At 41.6% G+C, this 26,656-nt stretch overlaps 1 protein-coding gene across 11 annotated transcripts in view; it reads right to left on the bottom strand.

Annotated features, from left to right (window-relative positions):
* Positions 1-26,656, bottom strand: part of rbfox3a (RNA binding fox-1 homolog 3a) — a 562,538-nt gene that overhangs the window by 28,850 nt on the left and 507,032 nt on the right. For 10 of the 11 annotated variants that reach the window (XM_017419378.3, XM_017419373.3, XM_025006644.2 and 7 more), the window contains 2 exons: positions 12,237-12,539; positions 1,717-1,860 (listed from right to left, as the gene is read on the bottom strand). In XM_017419378.3, coding sequence (XP_017274867.1) covers positions 1,717-1,860; positions 12,237-12,539 — 447 coding nt within the window. The remainder of the gene's footprint in view (positions 1-1,716; positions 1,861-12,236; positions 12,540-26,656) is intronic. The other variant, XM_017419379.3, reaches the window with a different exon arrangement.

Below are 26,656 nucleotides of genomic sequence, written 5' to 3'. Positions count from 1 at the left end.
AGCACTGCTGAAGAATCCAGTTGCACAAATGAGGGCGCCCTCAAGCAGCGCAGCATGGGCTCCTCGGAGAGCTCACTCGTGCTTGGAGTGTTTTCATTTCCTGCGTACTTACTAGCTCTCAGAGATCACAGTTTCTAATTACTGATTAACGTTTGCTGTGGATGCCCTAATGAGACCTTCTTTCAGCGTCTCGTTAGAAGCTCATAGGTCTTTCCACACCCTCAACCCAGTGGTTTGCATCTTGGACCCTCCCATCTCATTTCACCTCTCCGGCTTTCCTCAGAGGCTAAAACCATTGTTGCTGGTTTCTCTGAGCTGTGTAGGAGCAGATTGAGCTCTTGGCGGGGCTGTGGACGTACCTCCACTCTCTTTCTCCTCTGCCTTCCTGCCTGTGGGTTTCACTCATGCGTAACAGTAATGGCATATTGAGCTGGTGGCGCTCTAGAAGCCATTAGAGCTAGAGGGATGAGGCTTTGCACACGCTGATCACACAAAGGCCCCATTGTGGAGGCCATGTCAGAGGGTGGAGCGGACCAGCTATCTCTTTGCCAAGCTCTAACCAAGACAATCAATCCCACAATCCTCCACTGTGCCAATGACCAAGAGTGAAAAGGAGAGTAACGGGAAGGAGCAGGCAACATGTGAGTGAGGAGGGTTGATTGAGGGAGACTGGGTGGGCTGCAATCAATTTTCTATCATATATCTGCATGCAGCGGCCAGGCTCACAAAGCCTCCAAGCTAATTATGGGAGTGATTTGGATTCCACACGACCTGCACCAGAGCTGGGAACAATAAAGCCAACAATCAGAGAGAGAAAGCAGCCATGTTGTCTGCCATTTATAAAGCCACAGCAAGGGCTCGCTGGTAATTAATATCATCAGCTCAATGTTGTCTTCATAACGACTAGAATTAACGCTTCTGGCTTCTAATGGTCCAATTAGTGAGCAACATTTGAAGTACATTTTTGGAAATTGTCTCCATTCAGATCCATTATCGTTATTGAATTTGGTTCAGTTCTTATTGAGGCTCATGTGAGACACAAAGGTGAGCTGTTGAACTATGTATTGCCTCATTAATTGGCCAGGAGACAGAGGGAGGGAAATTCTGATGAAGACCCCTGGTAGCCTGGAATATAAGCTCATTTGTCTGCTGCTGACCACAGGAGTGGTCATGTAACTTGTGAAAAGTGATTTTGTCTGACAAGTGAGTTGCTAAAGCAGAAGAAATTCAAGTTGTTTAACATCTTATGGGACATATCTCTCTGGGATTGAAGTCAAAGATGATCAGCTGCAGGTTTCATAGCTGAACTAACTTCTCCCTCGTGTCTGACCTGCAGTTCAGCACTAAGTTCACAAGCTGATTGTGACTGATTGAGCTGTTTATCACCTGCAAAAACTCCGAAGGCACTCTTTTCTCCCCCGACAATGCAGTAATCAATGCATTAACTAGATGACAGCTGCAGCAATGGCTTCACTCATTAACTAAGCTGCCTTTGCTGTGAGATTGTTATTTTTCTTTGAAGCTCAAGGCTCTGTTCCATAAAGCTGTAATAATTTCCTCTGATGCTAAGTGGAGGTGCAGCCAACAGTAACACCTTTTTGGAGAATCTGAACACCACCATGTTGTCATTGGAACTGTGCATCTGTAGTGGTGTAACTGACTGACAAACCCACTGAAGAGAGGAGGAGGAAAGAGGTTTTCCTTGGTGATACTCACCCCAAACATTTGTCTCAAGTCTGGGTCCCGGAAGCGAAAAGGAATGTTGGAGACATGTAACCTTTTTGGCTGCTGCTTCTCTGAAGAGTCTGAGTGCTGGAGCTGGAGCTGCTGAGAGCCCTCTGTTTGCGTCACGTCATCTGTCTGCCGGAGGGAAACAAACACAGAAAAGACACAAGCTGCTCATTATCTCCCACAGTGTACTGTACCTCCTGGTCCTGCAGTTTGAGAGAGGGGGTAGCAGGGTGGGGTGGGAGGCCTGGCTGACTAACTTACTCAGCTTCTGTCATTTTTCAATCAGCCAAGAAAGCCAAAGCGATAAACAGCCGATGACTTATAGTGTCAAACCTGAGGTTGTGCATTACAAATCCACATATTAATCTCTTGCACTTAGCTCTTGAGCAACAGGGAAGATTGAAGGCGCTGACAAAAAGGCGTGGATATAGATCCTACAGAGCCCTGACATGTCTAGACTAAAGACACATTATTGGTGACGTTTGCACACAGCCATCAGAGTGCGAGGCCCAGAGCCCTCAGCGTTGTTGTTTCCATCATTATGCGAATGTGATGCTGACATTTCTATATAAATGACTTGTCTGATGTCAATGACAAATTCCTCTTGTTTCTCTGCATGACACCAGTGATGGATTTCACTGAGCGTGCTTGTGGCTCATCTCTTTAGATGGACCTCGTTTTTGAGGCACTGTTATTTTCTCTGGACAAAAACCTCATTGGTCAAATGTTCAGTTTATTCTCTTTTATGCACTCTTGTGACAGAAGTTCATTCTGTTCCTAACAATGTTTTTTCTCTCGCTCCTTTTTGCTTTTATATTTAAGCAGCCAACCTGAAAGAAAGGATAATTTTCTTTACTGAGAATAAATTTATTAACACAAATATTATTAAATAAACATTAAATACAAGCAGCAGGTAAAGAACAAAAGTCTGTCTCTCTTCTAATGCTGAAAAACCCTCCTCTCTAACATACAGCAATAAAAAGCACACACACACAGTCATACAGTGTGTGTGTGTGTATATTATATATAATACACAAAGTAATTCAGTACAATTCTGACACTTACAATTTTACTTTGAGTATTTCCATTTTATCCTGCTTAAAGTCCACCACATTTTAATGCAGATAATTTAAATAAATTTATTTTAAATGGTGGATAATAAGACATTTAGCAGACCACACTGTTTCAATTTCTTTTCTACTGTTTTCCTCACAAAAAAAAATATTTGCGTTGACATGCCATATGTCTGAGCTGATATCTGCTTTTTAAAAGGTAGTTTATCTTTTTGTTTCATTAAAAAAATCAAAAAGATTAGCGAAAAATGGACTTTTCTTCTTTCCTCATATTTATATCAACATTTACAGCATTTTAGATTTTTGATGGAGTTCATTAAATTGCTAACAATTTATGTGTTTAAAATTCACTGGTATTTTTTTCTTGTTTCTTTTTAAATATAAGTCGTAGTACTGATCCTTGATAAAATATCTGATTTAAAGTTTCCTCACCTTTCTTATTTAGTTTTGAATCTATACACAAATGTTTGCAAGAATCAAATTTCTGTCACAACTGAACCAAAAATTGACAAAAAGTCCTGGAGTTACTTTCACGTGAACTGGATAGATAAATAAATCTGCCGCACTGGTTGGGTAGTTGTTGAAATAATAAGACAAATAAACCTTTGGAGATTTGTATTTGAACTGTTGGAGTTAAAGGAAACCGACACTGACTGCTGGGTGACTGGAGATGAACAAAAAGCAATCCTCTGGGTTTAAAATGTAAATACAGAATCAGTGCTGCAGTTTCCACATTTAAAAAAGCAAAGTAGTGGCAGTTTTGACCACAAGAGGTCACTCATCAGAAAAAAGTTTGATTTGAGAATTTGAATGAACAACAAAACTGTTTTATTTTCGAGTGTATTTCACTATAGTAAACAAATGAATACAATCAACAAAAATAAACCCTAATTTAGTGGCTGGGAATCACGAAGGGGGTCTAAATAAAGAAACAGCGAGAGGAGGGAGGAGGGGTGAGAAATGAGAGAGTGGAAGTGGCAGATATTGAGCACAAAAGCTGTTTGAATGTGATATGTAAACTGCAAGGTCCCCTGGGAAGTGCTCTCTGAGCATGGCACACACACTATACACCGGCTGGAAAGTCATAGACACAGACACAATGTTGTAGTGTTACAGCCGTGAAAAGAGAGGAGGTTGTAGCCGGAGTACAAACGGTTCAAATGACTCTCACACACCAATAACCCTCACCCCGCTCGGAGCCCATCGGATGGCTGCAGGCCTCTTTTAGTGATACATTTCCCACCATTTAGGAAATGGGGTAGGGATTTATTCATTATAATTCATCATCACAGTATTATCATTATCATCATGATCGTAATGATGATCGCCTTTATTATTCTCATTATCATAATCACAATCTCCACTGTAATGGCCATCATTTATTTGCTTTTTATGGCCCATTCGGAGATGGTGACATACATTGTTAGCAGTGACAGTTGTTTGATTCAAGGTCCCACTTTGTCTCCCCTGCAGCCATCCAGGTGGGTGGCAGCTTCCTCAGGTTCTACCTGAGCCTGACGGTGTCCGAACAATGAGCTAACAAGTGGTAAAGGACACCGGAGCCAGAAAATTCTCTCAACTTGCCGAATAAAGAGTGGATTTGTGACAGTGAGACAAGTGTAGTGGTCCTAACTTTGCTGTGTCCTCGTGTGCTGGAGGTTAATAGCCTGAGTAGCCATGTTGGGCCCCAAGGGTGACACGTTGCAGACAGATGCTGGGACCGTGGAGGGTGACAAGGTACCAGAGCCCCACAGGTCAATCTGTTTCATCGGTCACACATGACACTATCGACCTTTAGCGTATGTTGCCAGACTACTGAGCACCGCTGTCCTCCAGCTCTGTCCGTCGGGCTTTTTATCACGGCAGGAGCAGTCGCGTGTTTGCAGACATCCAGATTAACTTTCACTCGGTGCTCAGACAGGCCAGCAGCCCGCTGACATCAGGGGCAAACACACATACAGAGAACACAAATGCTGAATTGCTGACTCCGAGCACCCCAGACTGCAAACTACTAACTCAATAACTTCGAGTGTCACTGAGATCCGGAAAGGCTGCCTCTGCACGCTGCTCCCAAGGCTCCAACCTGCCTGCCTGGTTGTGAAATGGTGGTGCAGCAGTGGAAAATAATTATCTCCGTATTACCATAGGAGGCCACCTTCAGTGGCACTTTACTGTCCCGACAGCTGCTGTCACAGGGAGGAGGAGGTGGGATGCAAAACACAGCATCACCGCCAAAACCAGCAAACCTAAGAGTGAGAGAGCTGTCAACTCGAGCAGTTCTCTGGCTTCCTGTTCAGTCATTTCTCTAAAAGACTCCCTTGCTGTTATTTGCAAATCGCCTGCAAAGTGCTCTGCTCAGCACTTTCCCCCTCCTCGCAGAGTGGCATTACAAGAGCATAATTGAAACTATCTGATTGGAATGCTGCCAAGCAGGTAGATTACATCCGATTAAATAGGAGTCGGGGTGGGGGGTTTAGAGTCTTTGCTCACAAGAATTAGAATGCTTGAGCCTTAATTCATTACTTTCCTCTTCCGGTCCTCCACAGTTTGTTTTCTTTTTCAAAAGAAGCTGCAAATATAACCTTTCCATCACCTGACAGGAGGATGGAGGAGTAAATGTGGCAGAGAGGGCCTGACCCAACTCATCTCCTTGATTCTTATCAATTAGCCAAATCATTCAGGGGCATTTTTGAAGCAGTAAGTTTAATCCACTGATTAGGCAGTGTGAAACTTACAAACAAAATATACCCAACTGTACTTTAACACCAAAATTGGTCCACAAGTACAGCCCTTATTTGTTTTACCAGAAATGCATCCTGTGAAACAAAGTTTTCTCCTGTTGCCAGTCACAACATGGTTAGACAATGTATCTGTACTATATGTTCCAATTATTTCTGCCAGGGAACAACCTGCAGACAACAGAAAGCAGTGGCAATCAACTTTCCCAAAGGCTATGACAAGCCACACTTTTGTATAAGATGTTTTGGGAAAACTTGTTTGTTATTTCCCCTTGGACAATCAGAAGTGGCCCTGCACAACAGGACTGAGAGTGGGCTCCTTGATGCTGTGCAGACGGGTTTAACTCTAAGTTTCAGAGCATCCAGGTGAAAAAATTCATGCTTTTAAAACTCATTTTGCTAAATGTTGCCAGTTTCAGCTTTAGAAATTATTCAGCAAGAATCACCAAGAAATAGTCTTAAATATGACCTGTGCTGGCAAAGTCTTAATGCACAGGCTGCAGTGCAAAAAAAGTGGAAATATTGATTTTTGCCATAATTGAGACTTGCAGAAAAACGAATCCATGAAGACACCATCTAGCTATCCTGGTAACTAAAATATCACATAATCTTCCTTATCTACTTTGAAATTGAAGTTTTCTAACAGGTAGGTCCTCAGAAATAATGTTTTTAATTCCAATCCTTTTAATTTCCTTAGAAACTGACCAGGGAAATTCCTTTGCATAATGTTTGGTATCGTTGTGCAGCTTGGGGATTTCTCCTCTTTATATATACGACTGGAAATCCTGATGACAAAGACCAGGGGTGTCCAGTTCTGGTCCCGGAGGGCCACGATCCTGCATGTTTTAGATTTTTCTCTGCTGTGACACAACTGATTTGAATGACTGATTGATTAACAGGCTTCTGCAGAACCTGAAGACCTGCTGAGGAGCAGAGAAACAACTAAAACATGAGGATAGTGGCCCTCCAGGACCAGGACTGGAGACCACTGCACTATATCAATAAAAATTAAGTTTTCAAAGTGGCGCTCTCATAAACAAAACCAGTTTGTTACCAGGCCACGTGATAAATTGCCAAGTTTTATCAAACTAAATATAATTTTGAAGCTTTTGAGATGAATAATTTGACAACAAAAATAACTCAATATTGAAAAGTTTCTTATTGTGACTCATTCTGGCAGCACGGGTCACATATATTTAGATTTTTGAGAAGCCTTGGCTGTGTTTTAGCAAAAAGAGTCACATTTGGATCATTTTCAGGGTATTTTACCAACTGTTTCCTCCATAGTTTTAGTATCTGCTGAAGTGTAATTTTGAGGTGACTGAATAACGAGCTCACAATGCTTCCTGCATGTTTCAGATTTAAAGAATTTAATTACTCTGAATGTCATCAAGCCTTGTAGATCCCTCTCCTTTCGGTTAAGTGTGTTGAAGCAGGGAAGCAACTAAAACCTGCAGGAGAGTGGGGCACGAGGACCAGGGCTGGGGACCTCTGCCCTAATATACTGTCTCTTAAAGGAATAGATTTTTTTTTTTAATTAGGGTTGTGGGGAGTAGTTCTGATCAGTCAGTATCTTACACGCAGTAGACAGCAGTTAGAAAGATCTTGGTTTAGAGAATTGAGGAGAAATTCTTATAGAAGAATCAAGCTATTCAATAGTTAATCAATAATCTTAAAAATTCATAGCAGTTTGAGCAAACATGATATTAAATATTTTATGCTTGTTTAAATGGTAGTATCTTATTGGGCTGTGACTGCTGGAGACCAATTTTGGTGACTCAAAATTGTGAGAAAATAACCACATTTTACACAACAGGTTTATATAATTCATATTGTTTTGTGTGCACAGCTTGCAAAACATGTATTCTTGGCCATGCACATTTTTGTTGTCCACCTTTATAACATAATCTACTGGAACAGACTTCCAAAATGCAGACTTTTTATTATTTTTATTTATCACTGGCCTGGTTTTTAGACCTGGACATGTTTTCTATGAGAGGGGAGATACAACACAAAAGGTGTCAATGGTCGAAATACAGCTCTAGTGCTCTTGAGATGGGTTAAAGATGCACACAACAAAACTAAAAAGGGTTTGAGATCCCTGCAGTGACTGAGTCTTTTGAGGGAAAATTTATTGCAAAAACTTTTTTCACTAATGCCATTTCCTAACTAGTCACAAACAGTCACAGCTCATTGAGATACTGGCTTAATATTTCTTGACTCTAATCAGCTGAATCATGTTAAAATAATGAGATGTACAAATATTTAAAGTACCATTTGGTCAAACTGATGAGAAAATGTTTTAGGTCTGATTTGTTTTAAGATGTTAGAAATTCAGTCCAAAACAGGTAAATGTTAGCTTTACTTTTCCTTGAAATTTCTCTTTGACTTTCCAAACTGACTGCTATCTACTGCAGGTAAAATACTGACTGATCAAAACTACTCTGCACAATCCCACAAACTATTCTGTAACCACCTGCTGTTAAAAATGTTATCCTCAGAAAATCCTGTCCATTAAACAATCAAACAAAAGTTAGATCTAAGCCGTAAAGTTGTTCAAACTTATTAATAATGCAGAAATTCGGCTTATTTTTTACAATACATATTGTACATTCCTGCCATTAGAAATACTGAGAGCTCAAAATATTCAACTCAAAAAAGTCTGTGGTAAAATTCCTCCTGATTATTGTGAAGCACTCAGCTGTTTGGGGAAGCTACAAAACTGAAAAGAGATATTTGTGGAAATTTTAGTCATTTTTTGTCAATAATAACAAAATAGAATGTTTCTAATTTCATCTTTTAGATAGAGGGACACTGAACAATATTTTTTAAATGATCAGAAGCTCCGCCCACTTCCAGATAACACAGTTGTCTGTTTTAATCTTTGTGCTGCCATCAGCACCGCCTCAGAAAGTTACACCCTGTTGGTGTTTCAGTGAACATAGCTCACGAGAGATGAGAGAGCATGTGAGTGTTTGCATGTGCTTGTCCATGTTTTCTGTGTGTGAGTGTGTGTGTGTGTGTGTGTCTATGTTATCACAGTCCCCCAGAATACCCTTTGGAAAGTCTTCATGCCGCTGACAGGGGCTGTGAAAAATCTGGAAATGAGTGCTGCCCTAATGCCACTGCCTTAATTTGTTATCTGAAAAGAGAATGATTACTCATGAAATTCAACCAAACCTCAGACTATTTGAACCGAGCCAGATAACGAGCTCGTTTTTATTTTTTTCTCTAGCAGTGGCTCCCTGGCAGCCCTCTGCTTCTCCCGTCTCTAAGGATTTGGAGAAAAGTTGGGGGCTGCCTCTCTTCCTCAAGTCGCTTGCTTTCAACTCAGCTTGTTTGAACACGGCACCAAGCGGAGTCCCAGAGAAGTGGCTGTGGACAGCGCCACCTTCCCAGTATAGACTGGAGACTGGTAGACAAGAGCAGAAACAGAGGGAAGGAGTGAAGCCTCACTGCACCTCATTAAAACATACACACTCTCTGCGGGGAATTGACACAGAATCCATACGTTTCACTGAATTTTCACTCACTTGACTCTTTTTAAGTCTTTAAGTCAAGAAGATGTGCAGAGCAAAGCGTCATCGTGGGGTGGAGGAGCTGAGCGCAGCAGAGTTGAGCCAGGAGAGGAGGCGGGTGCGGTGAGGGGGTGGGATTTGCAGCGAGCTGATCTGCTCCCTCAATCTGTGCTTCTGCAGGGTGCCCTAATCAAAGGCACCCGGGCCCGTCTGTGGCACCCAGAGCAAACAGGCTGTGTCTGTCATTAAAGCCAGGGAACACAGCAGTGGGCAACACTACACCAGGGGCCCCCGAGGATTAGACTCTCTGTTTACACCCCACTAATCTCATCCCTCTGTCCTCCCGGAGAAGAGACGGCTGGATGTGGGGGTAGAGGCATGGATGCAGAGAGAGAAGATGGAGGAGAGCAGGGAAAAGCAAAACGAGCTCTCATCTCTCCACGGCCACCATCTCTGGGCTTTTTCTCACAGCGGGTGAACAGATGAAATGAAATCAAATGCGAAATGAAGAGAGAAGGGAGAGACGGTGAGAGATCGAGCAGAGGAGTGGTGTACAGTGTTGGGGTGGTGTAGACGGAGGAGACTGCACCTCCTGCCAAGTCCCCCCTTCACTTTAAACTCTCCTGCATGTCAGCCATTACTGTAAGTGCAGGATATAACGATGGAGCAGTTGGAGAGCGTCACACAAATCTTCAAATCAAACATTGCTACATTACAAGGCAATGATAATGCTCCATCGCTCTGCTTGTGCTGCCTAAGCACTTTTCTGCTGCCAAATATTCATGGCTGTGCAGTAATTGTGAGGCCGGGAAAATGGAAGTATTAGCAGCGTTCTTTATGAGTGACCTAGATCCCTCTCAGGGGGGCTGTGGCCTCGCTGTGACCCCCCTCAGCAGGTGTTTTAATGCAGGAGGAATGAAGACAAGCTGAGGCCCTGTCCACACAGGAACACTGTCTTTCTCATGAAGATGGCACCGTTTCTAGAAAGATTTTCATCCAAACGAGAACAGAAAATGACCCAGACACTGCAGGAACTCTGTGGAGCTGTAAGGCTGCTGTGAAAAAGTGGAGCAGAGAAGAAAAATGAGGATTGCAAATACAAGAGCTTTTTGTGGACTGGTGACAAAGTGGAACTTCTCCTTTTGTGTCACCATAAACTACTTTTGATTGGGAGTCGGGCCGGTCCAAATTTGCAGACATAATGGACTGTCCACTGAGAGACAGTTGGGCAAATTATTTATACACAAATATTGATCTTTTTAAAGCTATTCCAATTTCCCACATTTTTTAAACATATACTTGATGTATATTGTTTGTTTGTTTTTCCCTGCAACATTCGGTTTAGTATAATTGACAGTTCAGATAAAAACCTTTTCAGTCTTAGATTATTTAGTGTAATAATAAATGAGTTTGGCTCAACTCTTTAAGACTGGGATTGTTCATCAGCCTTCTTTGTTTATCGAAGTAATACAAGCGTATAATTTGGAATTATTGTTGTGATGTTGTAATGCTCGGGTTCATAGGTTAGGTGGGAGGTGGAACTATGACATCATTTTTTTCCTGTCCACATGAAAACAAAATGATGGAGTTCGAAGATTTTTTACTGTGGAACACAGTCTCAAAAAATATACTTTTGGGGATCCTAAAACAATTTCCATGTGGATACAAAGCTAAAACAATAATAAACTTTTTCCAAAACAGCATTCCCTTAAAACTTCATCCACCTTTATAAGCCGCACAAGGGGCACCCTTTTATCTAAAAGTCAAGGAATTTTATGCACAAAGATCTTTGTACAAGAATAAATGCATAATTTAGACTTTTACTTGCTTACAAGCCAGTGCCAGAGGCTTAATTTCTACTTAGAGTGACAACTGTGTAAACACATTCATTCTCATGATCAGGTGAAAAACAGGACTATTGTGTCTTGACACCGGTCATCACATCTTATTGTGTAGTGACACATAATTAACAGACCTGAGTGGACAAAATGCATCTCTGAGGCCAAAAAGGGTGAAGGTGCCCACTGCCCGGCTGTCAGAGAGCCTGAATCATTCATGGTGACAGCATGTCAAATCATCTTCAAGTAAATAAAATCAAACAGCTCAGGTTGTTTCAGTCCCAGATGCACCTTCAGCTCATTCATTCAAGGCTGAGCTTCACCTGGACTTCAAGATCTGCTTCCAGTCATGAATGTGTTGATTAATTGCTACGATCGACCCTCACATTTTGACAATTATCAGGTTTACGTCAGCTCGGGAGCTTTTGTAATTGGTGCTTTTTTTCCTGAAAGTTAAAAAGCCAGAGGACTAAGGTCTCTGCCATTGGTTGGTGGGATTATACAAAATTTACAAAAAAAAAGATTATAAATTTATGATACTTTGAGAAAGGAAGAAAATATGGCATTGGCTGAAGAGTGCACTAATTGAGACAAAGTGTAAAACTTCCAAATGCAACTTATGTTGACATAATAGAGCAACAATATGGTAGGTAGTAAAGACAATTAAAAATGCATATTACAATATTACAGATGGGACCACATGTGCATGTTAAATTGTGCAGAAAATAATTTTCTAAAGTCTCCTGAAACAATCTGTTGGCACACCTTGTTTAAAATCATATACAAACACATTGGATTGTGATTTATGTGCTGCCTAATTAAAGATACTATAAAGGCTGATTTTAACCTGTAATTGTGATGTTGGATGCAGCAGACTGGGACACATTATTGAAAATTTGTAAAACATGTTTTTCTGTATGGTGCAGATGTTACAGTGCAAATAAAACTGCATAATTTTGGAGGTCGGAATCTTTTGGGGACAATATTTCCAAGCTTCTGGTGCATTCAGTGAGGGTATGAGTAACTGATATTTAGACCGAGCCTTCCTGATCTGTGTGTTGGTCAGATTTTTCAAACAAACCAAAAATTGGTTTTGACATTTGGTAATGGAGAAATTGTTTCTCACATTTTGCTCCACAAGAAGCAACCAAAAAATACTCAGATCACAAAAACTTACAGTATCTAAAATCTTCCCCTTGACTAGATTCAATATTTTCATATGGAGATATCTGATTTTAGACAAATTCATACATTTTTACAAAAAGAAACACAATCAGTTAATGACATTGTTAAACAAAAACAGAAAGGTATAAAAATGATAATAAGAATATATTTTACTTGCTGACAGCGTGTTGAGAACAGTGTTTGCAGATGGTGAAGGGCACTGACCGGTGCGGTCGTGGTGGCGGTGATGGTGGGCGTGCTGTTGTCAGTGCCGGCCGGCTCGCTGTGCGTCTGTGTGGGCGTGTACAGAGTCATGGCGTGCTCCGGAACCCGACTCTGCCCGGTGTAGTCCTGCGTCGGAAGTGGGTGCGGCGCCGCAAACTCTGCGGGAATACCATTCTGTGGGGGAGGCGGGTACTGGGCTGGGGTGTACGGCTGGGCCATCGCTTCTGGGGGGTTGGTGGCCTCTTGGTTACCCTGTGAGAAACACAAGAAGAGTGGGAGTGTTACAACTAAAGCTGAAATTAAAGTTAGGCACATTGTTTGACTCAGATGAGCAGCATGAAAGGCAGGAGAGCGTCCTCCTTAGACTGAGAAAGCAACTGGGGAGAGTTGTCCTGCAAAGCATCTGAGTCAGGGGGGAAACAGACATCATATCACATCTCCGCTCACATTAGAGAAACCCTTGATCATTGCTAATGAACACAGTTTATGTTGTAGAGCATGGCTTCAAGTTGGAGGGCCAAGAGTCAGGGGGAATCTCAGTTGCACTCATGGCAAAGCACAAGAGGAAAGATCAATTAATTGATAAAATTTTGATTAAGGTCTTTGATTTCAGTGACAGGTCTGTTAAAGTAGCAGCTGCTCGCTCATTCAGCTCCACTTTCAAACTTGCAGCAGCAACCTGCTCCTCGCTCCACTCTTGCCCCCATTTCTCTCTCTCTCAGGTTATTATTTCAATCTTCCTCACACCAGTTTCTTTTTTTATGCTCCTTTCAGGTCTAAAAATATGTGCCATCTGTGGACAAAGAAAAATGGTTGTAACAGAGCATTGAAATGTTTTTTAATCAATTCTCATTGGAGACAAATTTACTCAACAGCCCCCTTACTCAGGAAAGAAAAAAAACAGAAGTCTCTCTTTTCCTGTTTCTGCTATATGCTGCCAGAACGCCCAGTACGTGGTATCTGCACCCTGTTTTTCCCTCTCTGCTCCTGACTTAAGTGATAGATGGGCCCTTGTACTGAAGCAGTTTCACAAACCTTTTGTCTCGTGTGGATGCTTGGGATGATGAGCTGCAGAAATAATGGACTTTTCTGGCTGGTGCACATTGTTAAACTCAGTAATGGCTGGACTACAGAAGTGCATGTCTTATTGTTGCGAAGCACAAGTCTTTGTGAATCCGACCTAATGAGCAGAACAGTGAGATCAGTGCTGCTGGAGCGGATATCCATCCCGGCATTAAAAACACAGAGAGAAAAGGTGAGACAATAACACCGCAATCCAATAACACCCCCTGCAAATACCCTCAATCAAATTTAAAGATACAGATCATGCGAGCGCAACGCATAACTCTTTCGATAAGAGAGGAGGAGAAGGAGAAAAAAAAAGCACAATCACAGCCAGAAGTAGGAGTTTATGAGTAGAGAAAAACAATAACAGTAAACAGATAGAGAAGTTTCTGTCTCCTCCTTTACAAGCTGGCTGGGGATGGTGAGATAGTAGATAAATGTGTTTTATTCCTATCTTCTTTATTTTGCTGCAGTGGTGTTTGGCCTCTGCCTGCAGATTTCCACAGAAAGCTCTATCTGGGCAGGAGGTTTTTAATGAGAGGAAGCTGAGCAGCACTATGCTGTAAATGTAGTGGAAATAATTTCACTCTGACGTGTTGGCAAACAAACCTCGGCCTAAACTGCACGCTGCCAATTAACGAAATGCTCCATTATCTAAATGAAAAAAAGGAGAGAGGAGCCTTGGGAGAGGAGAGGAGCTGACCAGCGTCCTGCAGAAAAAACGGACCCTCACTCCTGCCTGACCTAATCCCCCCTTCTAGTTTTATTATACTGTATTTCTATCTCCTGTGTCTTACTTTCAGTCCTCCTCCCCCTCCTTCGCTTTTATGCTCTTCTTTTCCTCCCTCCTTTCTTTTTTATGTAGAAACTTTTTTAATCTCTACCCCTGTGCTCTACTTTTCCTCTCCCTCCAGTCATGGCATTATATAACACACTTGCAGTGCAGGGCATCCTAATTCAAGGAAGCTCTTGATGTTGGCAAATTTCAACTTCTAAGCACCCATTTTAAAAGGAGAATGGGGTTTGTTACCTAAAAAAAAGAGATGCACCTCCTGGTACGAGAGCTCAAAGTACCACTGGATCCTGCAAGCCGTCAACACATCAACTGTCCGGCGGAGGCAGAGAGCTTAGTAGCCCGGAAACAGGAATTGTGCTGCGTTTGTACATCAAATACTCTTCATGTCATTAAAAAGATCAAAACTTTAGTTATGGCTTTTATTTGTCAAGACACCTGCCCATAAACTGTCAGTGTTTTTAAGGTTCTAGAGAGACAAATATGTCCGCTTATGTTTAGGTTACAAAACATCCAAATAAATCCAATCTGGGTATCAGAGTACAAGATATAAGGATTTACTTTAACACTTCTTCCTTTTATTGTATTTTATTTTTTAGCAAATTTACATTTGCTTAATTGATGTCTGGATAAGTATGTCTAAATCTTTGCATTTTGGGTTGTCTTGTTATTGCAGTTGGCTTTCTTAGGTTTAATCTAGGTACAGTTGCATCTTAGTCTGGCTCGTTAGTCTTGAAATGAAATTCCTGCATTAGCACAGGAGGGATATTGATGCAATATGTAGAATCATTCATCAAATGAAAAAACACAAAAAAAGCTTTTGCAACAATGAATTGCATCGTCATCCTGCAATGCACTGCTGCAGCCAAGAAAATACACGCAAGCAGACTTTACTGGTGCTTTTCATGGAGTGAATCACCTGTGATGTGTTTTATGTGATGAAGTCAGAATTGTGGAAGCAACATATTCATCTTTTCATTGATACTAATGTGTGTCTGCCAGGGAAACAGGTGAGCTCTGCTATCAACTAATCAATAAAGCAAGAACAATAATGATCTACATGTTGAAAACAAAAAGAAATTTAAGAAATATGGCTGGTATTGTCTTGTATTATTTAGAATTAGATGCCTATCGAGCAGTGCAGTACATGAATGAGTGTGCAGGCAAACATAAACCAAGTTACATGTAACTTAAACCATTTTAGTAGTAATAAAAATGACAGAGTTACAGAGATGTGGAGCTACATGGTGTTGGAATCATGCTTATACAAAACCTAAAAATGCATGTGAACAAACTCACTGTGTGCTTTTGTTGTGTTGACTGCAATCAAATTTTGTTTTCTGGAAATTCCTTTGCTCCTGAAATGAAACTTATTTCCTTAAGAACTTAGTATTTTTTGAGAGCTTTATTTTTTCTCCTTTCATCACAGGAAAGCTTCTAGCTTTGCTTTCTTGTTTGTCATTTTCTCAGTTATTTATTCAACTTTTCTTATGTTTAGATAAATCTGTGATGTAGTTTTCCTTCTGTAACCAGTCTCAATTCTGCCGACAATATGATCTAAACTCATTAAAAAATCAGTTGCCCTCAAGTGTCTGTCTGTTGGTCAAAATCTGACTCAATATACTCACTGGGCATACTGGTTTCTGTTTCTGTTAAAGGTCTGTGGTTATTTGAACTTAAAACGAGTGCAAAGGACTGAGGCCAAGCCAAGTGACACACAAAAACATCAATGCCTGGAGCTTGGTATCGAAGGAAGAAAACTACTAAAGTGCTGCAGCACTATGTCGTTGCTGTTTCAAAGGGCAGTAAGGCAAAAGCAAGTAGGCGAAGAGTACAGGCTTCATTAGTGAAACACAAAGTAACACTGGCTCTCGTATGATCTTCGCCTTCCTCTGATGTATGTGACAAACGAGTTATTCAACTGGAAATAAACTGGGAGAAGAAAAAAAGCCCATGCAAATCAGACGAGCGGTGCTTGTCCCATTGCGACCGAACGCCCTTTTTTTCTGAGCTGGGTCCCAGCAAACATCCTTGGTGCCTAATGAAAAGCCCTCTCATAAACCGGTCAGGTATTCTACACATCTCATTCCGCAGAAGAGATTGTTGTTCATTAGGGCTGCGAATGAGCACGACGAGTCATCCTTATTATGGCAGTGTTTCTCCACCTGCGGACCTGTTTATGAGAAAAGAGCAGGTCCCTTTGCGACACTTTAATGCCCCCCTACATGGCCTGCAGCCATGAGCCGCCTAAACTTCATCCTTATGGGCATGTTGATGAAGAGTAAAGGCAACTGGAGGGAGCAGCTCTTATCGATCTCCCATCCTTTCCATTCCTCTTTCCCTCCTTCCCTCAATCTCTTCCTTCACTCCTTCTACTTCTATTACTGAAGAGCACAATAAAAACACTATCTCTAATCTTAAGCACTTTCCCTGTGTAAAATTGGATTGGAAACCCTTACTTAAGGAGATCACTTCTGGAGTGGAGTTTTTGTTTTTGCAGTCTGCATCAGGAGCCAGAGAGGTCAGGAAGTCTTCATTGCAATGCCCACCACTGAGAGTGCCAATCTCTGAGAGACTCAAACACTTTCTCTGATCTTAACCCCAGTGTAGATGGTCAAGGCTCTTTTCCATCTCAGCAGGTACAACATCTTGGCCTTTTGCCAGCCATCCGTGATCCTCTTTAGTGGAACTTGAAGGGGGAGGGGGAGTGCGCACAAATACAGGAGCTGGCAAAAAGAATTCATAACAGCAGTGTGCTGCACTGACTCAAATATGTGCGATGGAGGGTCAAAGAGCAATGCAAAGGCAAAATACAGCAGGCGACTAATTGCGTTGCATAGAATCCAGAGGGAAATCACTCAAATGGGAGCAGGCTGATCAATCTCAACGATAGGAGCCATGATGGAGTGGGCAGCTTTATAGCTTCAGCGCGCTCACAAGCAGGTTGGATCATTTTTCAGCAAAGGCCTTTCTGCCTTACGTGCTTCCTGCTGGATAGCACTAAACCTACATTAAGCAGCTCTGCAGCGTTTGTGCGTAATCCACTCACGCAGAGTCGCTGTCACATTCATTCATGGAAAACACACACAGGCAACTTCCTTTGTCAAATTACAGATGACACAACATTTTCTTAAGTGAACCTTAAGCTGTTCAGCGCCTGAAAATTGTTCTCGTCTCATCCAAAGGCTCTCTAGAACAACGCTCATTTCATTTTAATGACCAGCTGACAGTGATGGTGGCAAACTAGTGACAAATCCCGCAGGGCCATTTCAGCACAAACCCGAGCAGGGTTTATTGTGAAAAGTGAAAAGCAGCTCAGCGGAGGCCATTGCACCAAAATCAGTTGATGCAACACAAACGAAACACGGAGCATTTTTCAGCCAACGACATGAAAGCTTCTTGTTGTCTTCAGCTCTGGCGCTGATGTTCGGTTAATTGTAGCCCCGCATGCAGACAGTCAGACAGAAAGGCAGCCTGAAATGATTTCTGCAGGCAACTGGCATTCATTTTGTCTTGAAGGTGCATAAATAAAAGCTGTCTAGCCGGGTCCATTTTAATTAGGCAAACCATGTGATCATATTCTAAGTCTCTCTGTTAACACTCACCAGAGGCTGCAGCTTGTCTTAATTACAACCACATGGTGCACTCTGAGTCCAAGGTGGGCAAGAAAAGAGACTTAGAAGAGGTAAACAACAACAAGAAAACAAAACATCTTCAGTGGAGCTTCACATGATGAGCCACATGTTTGGTGTAGTGGCTATTCCCCTCCCCCAACTCAAGCAATTACAGCGTTGCAAGTGAGAAGGGGAAGGCGCAGAGACTCAACCCAATTTAATGCAGATTCATTCCCCCACCTTGCCACAAAATCTTCCTCTCCACCACTGTAGGTTTATGATTTCAAATAGGCTAGGGAGCGGGTTATTGTTTTGTCTCACATTTCCTCCCCTGCAAACTCCCTTCTTTCCATTTTTCCATCTCATTTGTGGAAAAATCAATTCATGAAAATAAACACTCAGTGTCTTCGCTCTGCGTCCAAGTCAATTTAGATTTTGTACGCATTTCTCTGCCGCTCTTTTCTGAGAGGCTTAATCGTTTTCACGTGTCACATATGTTTCATCCCCTCTAACTTGATTTTTCCTCGTTATTGGGAGCACTTATTTGCTCTACAGCCTCGGATGGAGGTATTAGAAGGAGAGTTCATTTTCCTCAATCCCTTGCTGATTTCTTCATTACACTGCAGCCGGAGCGCCTCAGACGGAACACGGTGTCGAGATGGGACTGCTTTTAGCGGTGTGACTGCGAGTGTTACTATACCTTAGAGACGCTGCAGCGCCTCTTAATAAACAGAGCAGACAGAGGATCACTTTGAACTCCGGTGACATGTAATGAACCTGTCTGTCTCAGCCACAGTGCTGTCTGAGCTCAGGCACCGCATGGTAAAAATGCAGATAAATAAATAAACAAAACACCCCCAAATAAGCCTGGAGGCCCCGTGAAAAAGCCATCAGTTCCACTTGGTTAGACTCGTAGCATTTTGCCAACACCATAAGAGGAGATAATTGTCGGTTTCAGTATTGCTGCCTCTTTTGTTGCGTAACAGATATTTACATCTGGGACTAATTACTTCACACTGGGTGTCAAAATTTGGATTAACTTGTGGGAGGCATCCAGTTTGGTGTTTAGACTCTTTTATTGGAGAGAACAGACACTGTGCTCCTTTGACCTCATCAGAAACACACCACGCAACTTTTTCATGTACTTTGCCTCCGATTTTCTTTTCTACTTTTCTTCTACTGATGTCACAACAAAGCAATATTGGCGTATATTCTATTAAAAATCTTTCCAAACTGAATGGCTTCTTCAAGATTGCTATTGATCACTACGATAAAGACCCCAAACAAATCCTAAACTGATAACTGAGCAGTGAGATGTTCTGACATTCTGCTCATATAAACCCGTAAAGCTGCTCCACCGTGTCGTCACACCACCCGCTCAGACTACAGATGAGCCTTTTGAGGCTTCTTCTCAGGAGATAAAAACGACAACATTTGTTTTAGGATCAGCTGATTGTCATGCTAATTTAGTTGGGTTTTTTTGCCTCGCATGCAAGGGTTATGATACAGGGGCCAGGGTTTCTCGTGGGGACAAAATGTCATTACTTAACCATGCAGGAATCTCAACATGACATTCCTTGACCGCAGTGACAAAGGCAAACATATGCAAATGTTGGAGAGTGCCACTCTCATTATGACCCTGTCATGGAGAGTTTGACACCTCCCACTGGACCCTGAGCATGTTAGCAGGAAGAGAAAACTGAAAAGGTGAGATAAACAGAGGAGAAGGCCTGATAATGACTGAATACTGGGAGAAAAACAGGTGTAACACCGCGTTATCTTCTCATTCACTCCAATGATTCCTTTTGTGTCTGTCTCTATCTCTCTCTTACGTCCACTGACCTATTTGCATCAATGAAGTTTTTTCTTTTTGTTGCCTTTATTTTGCACTAAAAAAAGGGACAGGTTTACAGGGGTGGGTGGTAGGGGTGTCTTTGAAGTAAAAAAAAAAGCCAAGAACTTGCCGCTGTAGCCAAAGCTCATCTAATCAGGGGCTAATTCCACTTATTAAGATTTGAGAGATAACTTTGATTCATCACAGTCCATCTACCCCGATCGGTTAATCACTGTCACGCTAAGCTCTTTTTTAGTCATCCTTTTGTTTCCACTCCCTCTGGCACGCAGAGAAGGGGAATGGGAGATAGAAGAGAAGGAAAGAGAAGATATTAACAATATTAATGACCCGTGATTCTCGTCTCTTTAATGAGAAGGGTTATTAACTGCGATTATCCATGATGAAATGGTGGTAATTCTTGAAAGCTTGAGACAACTTGTACGATCACTTGTCTGCTGATTCGCTCCTGTGATGTTTAAGAAAGAAGGTGAGTATTGTGAAAAAGACAAGCTGGAGGATTAAAAGGCAGGGGGAACGTGAGGAAACAGGAATGCTCACAGCAGGAAGCCCGGAGGAAGGCTAAGGCAGCCCTTTGGAGTCCCAGAGCTGCTGCAGTTCAGAGAGTTAAAATCTGCCTTCTTCACAGAGATGAATTCAAACTCTGAAGTGTTTATCCACGTTTAAAACCCTTCAGCACAGCATCGCCCTCATCGTCTCTCCTGGTGGCTAACGAGTGGACCAGCGTCAACACCCAGTCGCCCATCTGCCGGTTGACACTGCTGAGTGGCTGTTTGAACTCTGATGCCGTGCTCACCAGATCCCTGATGCAGCATTTCCCCAGCTCGCCCTTTTTTCATTCCAATTATAGGAAGTTGCATGCCTGTGGAGTCCCTGTCGGCTCCATATGATTCCCTCAACGGAGAGGAGGGGAAGGAGGAAGGAGAGGGGTGCTGCTGTCTGGTGAATCATTGATGTGCAGTCATACTGTTTCATTGCAGATCTGTGTGTGTATATATGTGTGTGTTTGGGGGAAGAAAAGGGTTAGCAGCAGACAGATAACAATCCTGAATTATGCATGTCCGTCCCTTGTGAGGAGTTGAGGCGGGGGAAGGGGGTGGCAGCGACAGGAATGAGCCACACTCTCTTATCCCCGGGGACAAATTTGGATAGAAAAGAGCTCGGTGTAGAAGAGTCAGGACCACCACGAGCGCTACCTGACCACTTCAGACACCTCTCTTTAGCTTGATGAACTCTTCAAACTGTGACGGTCACCCCTTCGAACAGAAACCTGCAGGTGATCCAATCGCTGATGCCATGCTCACTAACAGGCCAACTTATTTGTTGGATACTGTTTTCAAGGTATCTGTGGGAATTAAACCATGTGAAACTCTCTCCTAAAATCACACTGTACCTGTGAAACACCTGCTGGGCCCATTTCAGATAATAATCCCATTTCTACATGCCAGTGCAGCTCTCACATTGGAGAAATTGGATTGTTTGCATTACTGACCTGTGGAGCAAAGCAGTCTGGGAAAAGCAACAGCCTTGAGGCTTTATTAGATTCAATCAGTCTTTCATAAACAAAAGCTTCACTTTTTGAAAAAAGGTAAGAAAAATCTTCTAAATGTAGGTAAGCCAGCACTTTGTGGACACACTCCATTTATTCTCCCCAATTAAATCCCTTTAATTGGATTGAGGGCTGGCACCTGGTTTACACTCGGTCAACCACACAATCCACAATAATTGATGCCAGAGCTGGTGTGTGCATGCACTCATGTAGGATGTGTGGCAGTGGGGGAGGGATTTAGAGCATGTCTCACTACTCCACAATTTCACTTGGATCAATTTATCAATGGCCTGCCTCGCTGTCCAGCAGCGTCCACTGCACTGAGATGGGAAATGCCTCTGCAGGCTGGTGACCACGCCAACGTGCAGCCAAACGCAGAGATGCTGCTTTATCTCAAAGGACTAATTACAAATTTACACCTTAAAATAAATTAATTAATACAACAATTAACTGGCTAAAGTAGTGTACAGTCAACTGAATATTTACACATTATACATGTCAGCAAAAAGAATCAAGGAACATAAAATGTGGCACGTGAAAGATCGCTGTTTGTTGGTTAATTAGAGCCAGAATTGTCTAATTCATAAAAGTAGCTGATCAAAAAAGTACAACATTTTTTTCTCAATTGTTGCACATTCGAATTAGAAAGTAGCATTAAATGTAGAGTTAAAATGATTAATTGAGTAACTTGAATAAGTGAATTGCAAAAAATCCTCGAGGCAACAATCTTTGATTCAATGCTTTGTTTATTCGAGCTGACAGTGTACTGCTTGGTGGTCATTGTGTTTCATGTGGACAGTCATTACTGTTAGACAACATGCTTACATGATGTTATGTGTAGTCACAGGCGGCTGCTCCCCAGTTATTTTAGTGGGGGTGCAAACTTGTGTTTATTTCCTAGCAATAAGACAAAATTAGGTAGTGTTTTTTGATTCTAATTTTATTCTTCATTACTAAAATTATTAATGAAAAGAATCTCTATGTTCTACTAAGCTTTGAGTTGGTTCAGTCCAACTCGTCTGAACGCTGGTAACAGCTAGCTGACCAGTTAAAAAAAATCATAACTAAATAACTGGATTTAATCCCAAATCTTCCACATAAAAGCATAATCCAGTCTCCACTAAGCATGTCCCGTAAATGGTGCCATTGCTTGCTCTTACATGGACACACTTCCTCCCTCATTTTGTCACATAATCAGGCACCCATGTCTGCACTGGAAGGAGTAAATAAGGAGGAGAAAATTAAGCCAATTTAGTCTCCAAAAAAATGATTCCAGAAGAACACAAACAAAAAGCTTTGAATTGTCAAAGGACAAAATGTTATTCTTTCAGGCTAAACACAAAAGTTGAGAGCTTCCTGTATAAAAGGTTGGGAACAATTAACGTAGCACATCTATATACAGTTACTCAATCAGTGGATTATTCAATATAATACTAAACTGCTGAAATATTTGATAGCTGCAGCCCTAATTGAATGGAAATATTTAGGTAGACTTATCTTAATTTTTTACTTACTCAAATTTATTTTTTGTTTTGTTATTTTAAAGCAACACACTCACCACACCTGCTAATGCATTAGATTTCCATACAGAGTCAGGAGTCAATATGCACACCTACAGAACCTGGATCTATTGCTAAATGCAAATGCTGGCGCAGAATACAAATGGTGTGCGCCCACATGTGGAAACACGCAGAGATACAAATCCAAGAGATGCATCACGGCGCTCTGACAGCACCTTTAAGACACTATGAGAAACGCCCGGCTCCTGAATACTGCCGCCGCCGCCGCTGCCGTACAAATGGAGAGAGGCAGAGACAGAGTGAGAGGGAGGCCAAGGGAGACCCGACACAGTAAATAAAAATACAATTTCCTCCAGTGACATGCCCATTCTGTTGGAAGCCTGACTCTAATTATTCTAAGCACTTTGAGGGATGGCTTTCCACCGCATTAATCTACACATCCCACTCGCCCATCCACAGCCGATGCACTTTTAACTACCTGAGGACGCCCTGAAACTCAACCTAAAACCTCGGGAAGAGGAGATTGACTTTGTACAGTTATCAGGTGAAGTGCTTTGCCTGAGTGAATCTTTCTCTAAATCTCACAACACCATGCAACAATTTTCATTTTCAATTTCAAACTGCACGTCTCTCCTTCTGAAAAAAAAAAAAGGATCAAATTCAATGTACGTGTTGCTGTGCAGCTCAAAATAAGTTGGTGAATTCTTATTACAGGCCTTGTGCGATTGTTTTCCTCTGGGCAGGAAAGCACTCGAAGCTCATTTGAAACTGAGGTGGATCGATAAATCACCAGGGACCATCAATCTATCAATGAGCTTATCAATACGCACCAACTGAGGCTCCTCCCACTGCGAGAGGAGGCCATTTTTGGTAAGAACATGTCGGGCAAATGGGCTTTTAACATAATAGCTCTGTCCACTTGAGCTGATGGCAAGATTGATGTCGTGCAATGTTTACATGTTGACATAAGCTGTAACAGTGATACACAGCAGGTCCTGTTTACACGTAAAATAATCAGCACACACACACACGTAAAGACATGATTTAAAAAAACAGCTCACATTCTGTTCATGTTTTTCTGAATCTAAACGAGATCAAGCCGTCTTTGAAAGAGCTCTGCTCTCTGATGGAGGCTGGATATTTGGCTTTGCTGCACTGAAACTCTTTACTAACATCTGCCCCCTTGGCAAATACATTAGGGTGGGGTGTGGGGCATTAAAAAAAAAGCAGCAAAAATCCATCTTCCATAATTAATCACCACTCATTTTTTAAGAAGTTTAAAAAACGGAGATTCCAGACACTGTTTTCCCATAAATCAAAACTCAAAAACAGACCTATTTAGACTCAAACACTGTTCTGATGTTGGAAACATTAAAAATCTTCATCATTCAAATGAAGACACGTTAAAATATGCTTTTATAATTTAAACATCAAATACATGTAGCTTTAGGAGTTGCAGGGCTAAAGATAATATAGCAGAAAAGTTATACATGCTTGAAGTGACACCTTATTCTAAACTTTTTTATTGAAATAATGAGTTTAAAACAAGCTTTCACTGACAGGATGCACATTTGTTATCAGAGGCAGCAGAAACCTGAAATTTAAAGACATTTCAACTAATTCCTCACGGTGGCTTCAAGCGCAAAGTGTTGGCAGGTAAAATAAGCTCTCACCACCTCCAACCTACGTGCCCTTCAGCAATGCCTCACCACCCCCACCCCCAAATTCCACCACAACCTAACCGAGCTGCTTGGAGGCCACAGGCGGAAAAGTGAGACTGCAGCGAGAGTTAACATGCAAGCGCGTGTGAGAGCCCTGCAGGGCGATGCCTGAAAAAGAGGTTGCACACTCAGCAAACACGCTGGATAGGAAGGAAAAAAAAGGAATGAATGAATAAACAAGCAGCTCGAGAAATAAATAAATAAAGTTGTCATGTTTTTATTCAAAGGGAAATTACTACAGTTGAGGACAGGGTGCAGAGAATTTGTTTCTAAAACTAGTGGCTTGAAAACATTGATTTGCATTATGGGAAAAGACGCAGCTGCATTCTTTTTCATTCAGCCACATAATTGAGGATAAGACTTTTAGGAAAAGAAGCTGCTTGTAAACGGAGAAAGGAAAACACAAGAGCATTGTAGTTTAGGAACCGGACTGACGGGCCATGAGAGTAAAGTGTCCAAACAGACAATCTCTTATTGTGTTCTCCTCCCAGGACCTTTTATTTTTTATTTCTGTTCTTTGAGCCACAAGTGTCTGAGCATCCTCCAGGAGTCAGGACGACAAACAGGATAACAGATGGATGTTTGCCTCAAACACACAGGATTTAGTCAACAAAAGTGATGCTCTGAAGGCATCATTCCCGCAAATTAATTTTTGCAGTTGTTTTCTGATCCAACAATAAGGCCAGAGGAAAATACAAAAAATATATATTTTTTTATTTTCAATGTAACAACTTTGGTTAAAGTTAAGATTTAAGTTTCAAATGAGTAATTAAAAAAATATCAAATATCAGAGCTCTTCAGCATATTTAGGATTTTTTGGGCACATGAAAATATGATTTTAACTTCATGTCATTTGTAAGGATGTCAGCACAGAGGAGCTAAAATCTACAGGTTACACAGAAAAAAATCCACAAAATACAACATGCCACTGGCCACAAGGATTTTATCTTTTCTAGAAGAATGTTGTTGTTTTTTTTACCTCACTAGGCAGAACGACTGTTGTTTAAAAACAAACAAAAAACATCCAGTAGAATTTTGGCACCACCTGATCCAGGCAGAAGTTTTCTGATCAGTTTTATAATTATTAGTTTTGTTTATTTTTTACCTTTAAATTATAAAAAAACCATGAGATGTTGACACCTGTTTAAAAATATATATTGTTTGTGATCATACCGTGACAGAAAAGTAAACGTAACATTAAAATTATTTACAGTTCAAAGTATTTTTGTGTTAACTTGGCTCAATGAAGGGATTAATGGATTGATGGATGAATGGCTAGATAGATAGATCGATGGATCGACAGACAGATAGATGGCAGTAATTCATAAATAACTGGTTGTATTTTATTCTAGAGGATTAATTTTGCAATAAAGCAACACAAAACAAGAAACAAAATAAGACTTGAGCTTGCAGAGAGAGAATGAAAATAATATCTTTCAGCATGAATTTCCCCACAGGCCAAAGCAGAGAAAATGATATTTAGGCCACATTAGCAGATGGCAAAGACAGAAACACTAGCGCTGTAATGTTGTTTGGATACTGTAAGCCACAACCTGCAGCCATATCAGAGCTTGTCAAATATCTGGTAATGACAAAGAAGGGGGGGCATACAACTCTTTTTAATTGGAGACAATCTGCACGCTGCATCTGGATTCAAACACATGCTACAATCAATGTTCACTTCATCAACACCAAAGACTTGTCCAAGTTTTTGAGCTGTGTCACAACTTTCAGCAAATCTCTCCGGTTTTGGAGAAACTTCATCCATCTTACTAACAACCAGAACAACCAACAAATTGATCCAAACTCCCTGCTGTACAAACTTCATGATTCAGGCCCTCATTTGTGTTCCTGCAGACCCAACATGCCTGCATCATATCAGAGCAGCCTGTCTGGTGACATCCAGCAGTTATTTAAAGAATCAGCAGGATATATTGGTGTAACATGAGCACACAGACATGGATGCATGTGTGTGTGTGTGTGTCTGTGTGCTACTGCTATGTGGCAGCTGACACAATGGAAACAGATTGCCACGGTAACTCTGCAGCTCTGCATCACATCTTAGCAGAACAAGGGAACGTGAGGCCTGGGGTCAGCGCCACTACTGCCTGCAGACACAAGGCAGCGGGCCCGGCCATTACTGTTAGCTAATTGGAGTTTTCCTCGGGGTCAGGCAAGTCATCTGCAGTGCCTTTACCTGCAAAGACCCCCACTTAAACAACCCTGCATTGTTTTTAACAGTGTGTCACTGTTTT

Source organism: Kryptolebias marmoratus, linkage group LG12 (assembly GCF_001649575.2).
Source record: "Kryptolebias marmoratus isolate JLee-2015 linkage group LG12, ASM164957v2, whole genome shotgun sequence".
NCBI lineage: Eukaryota > Metazoa > Chordata > Actinopteri > Cyprinodontiformes > Rivulidae > Kryptolebias > Kryptolebias marmoratus.
Note: the sequence above shows the minus strand (reverse complement) of the source record. Positions and strands in the feature narration are given on the sequence as shown.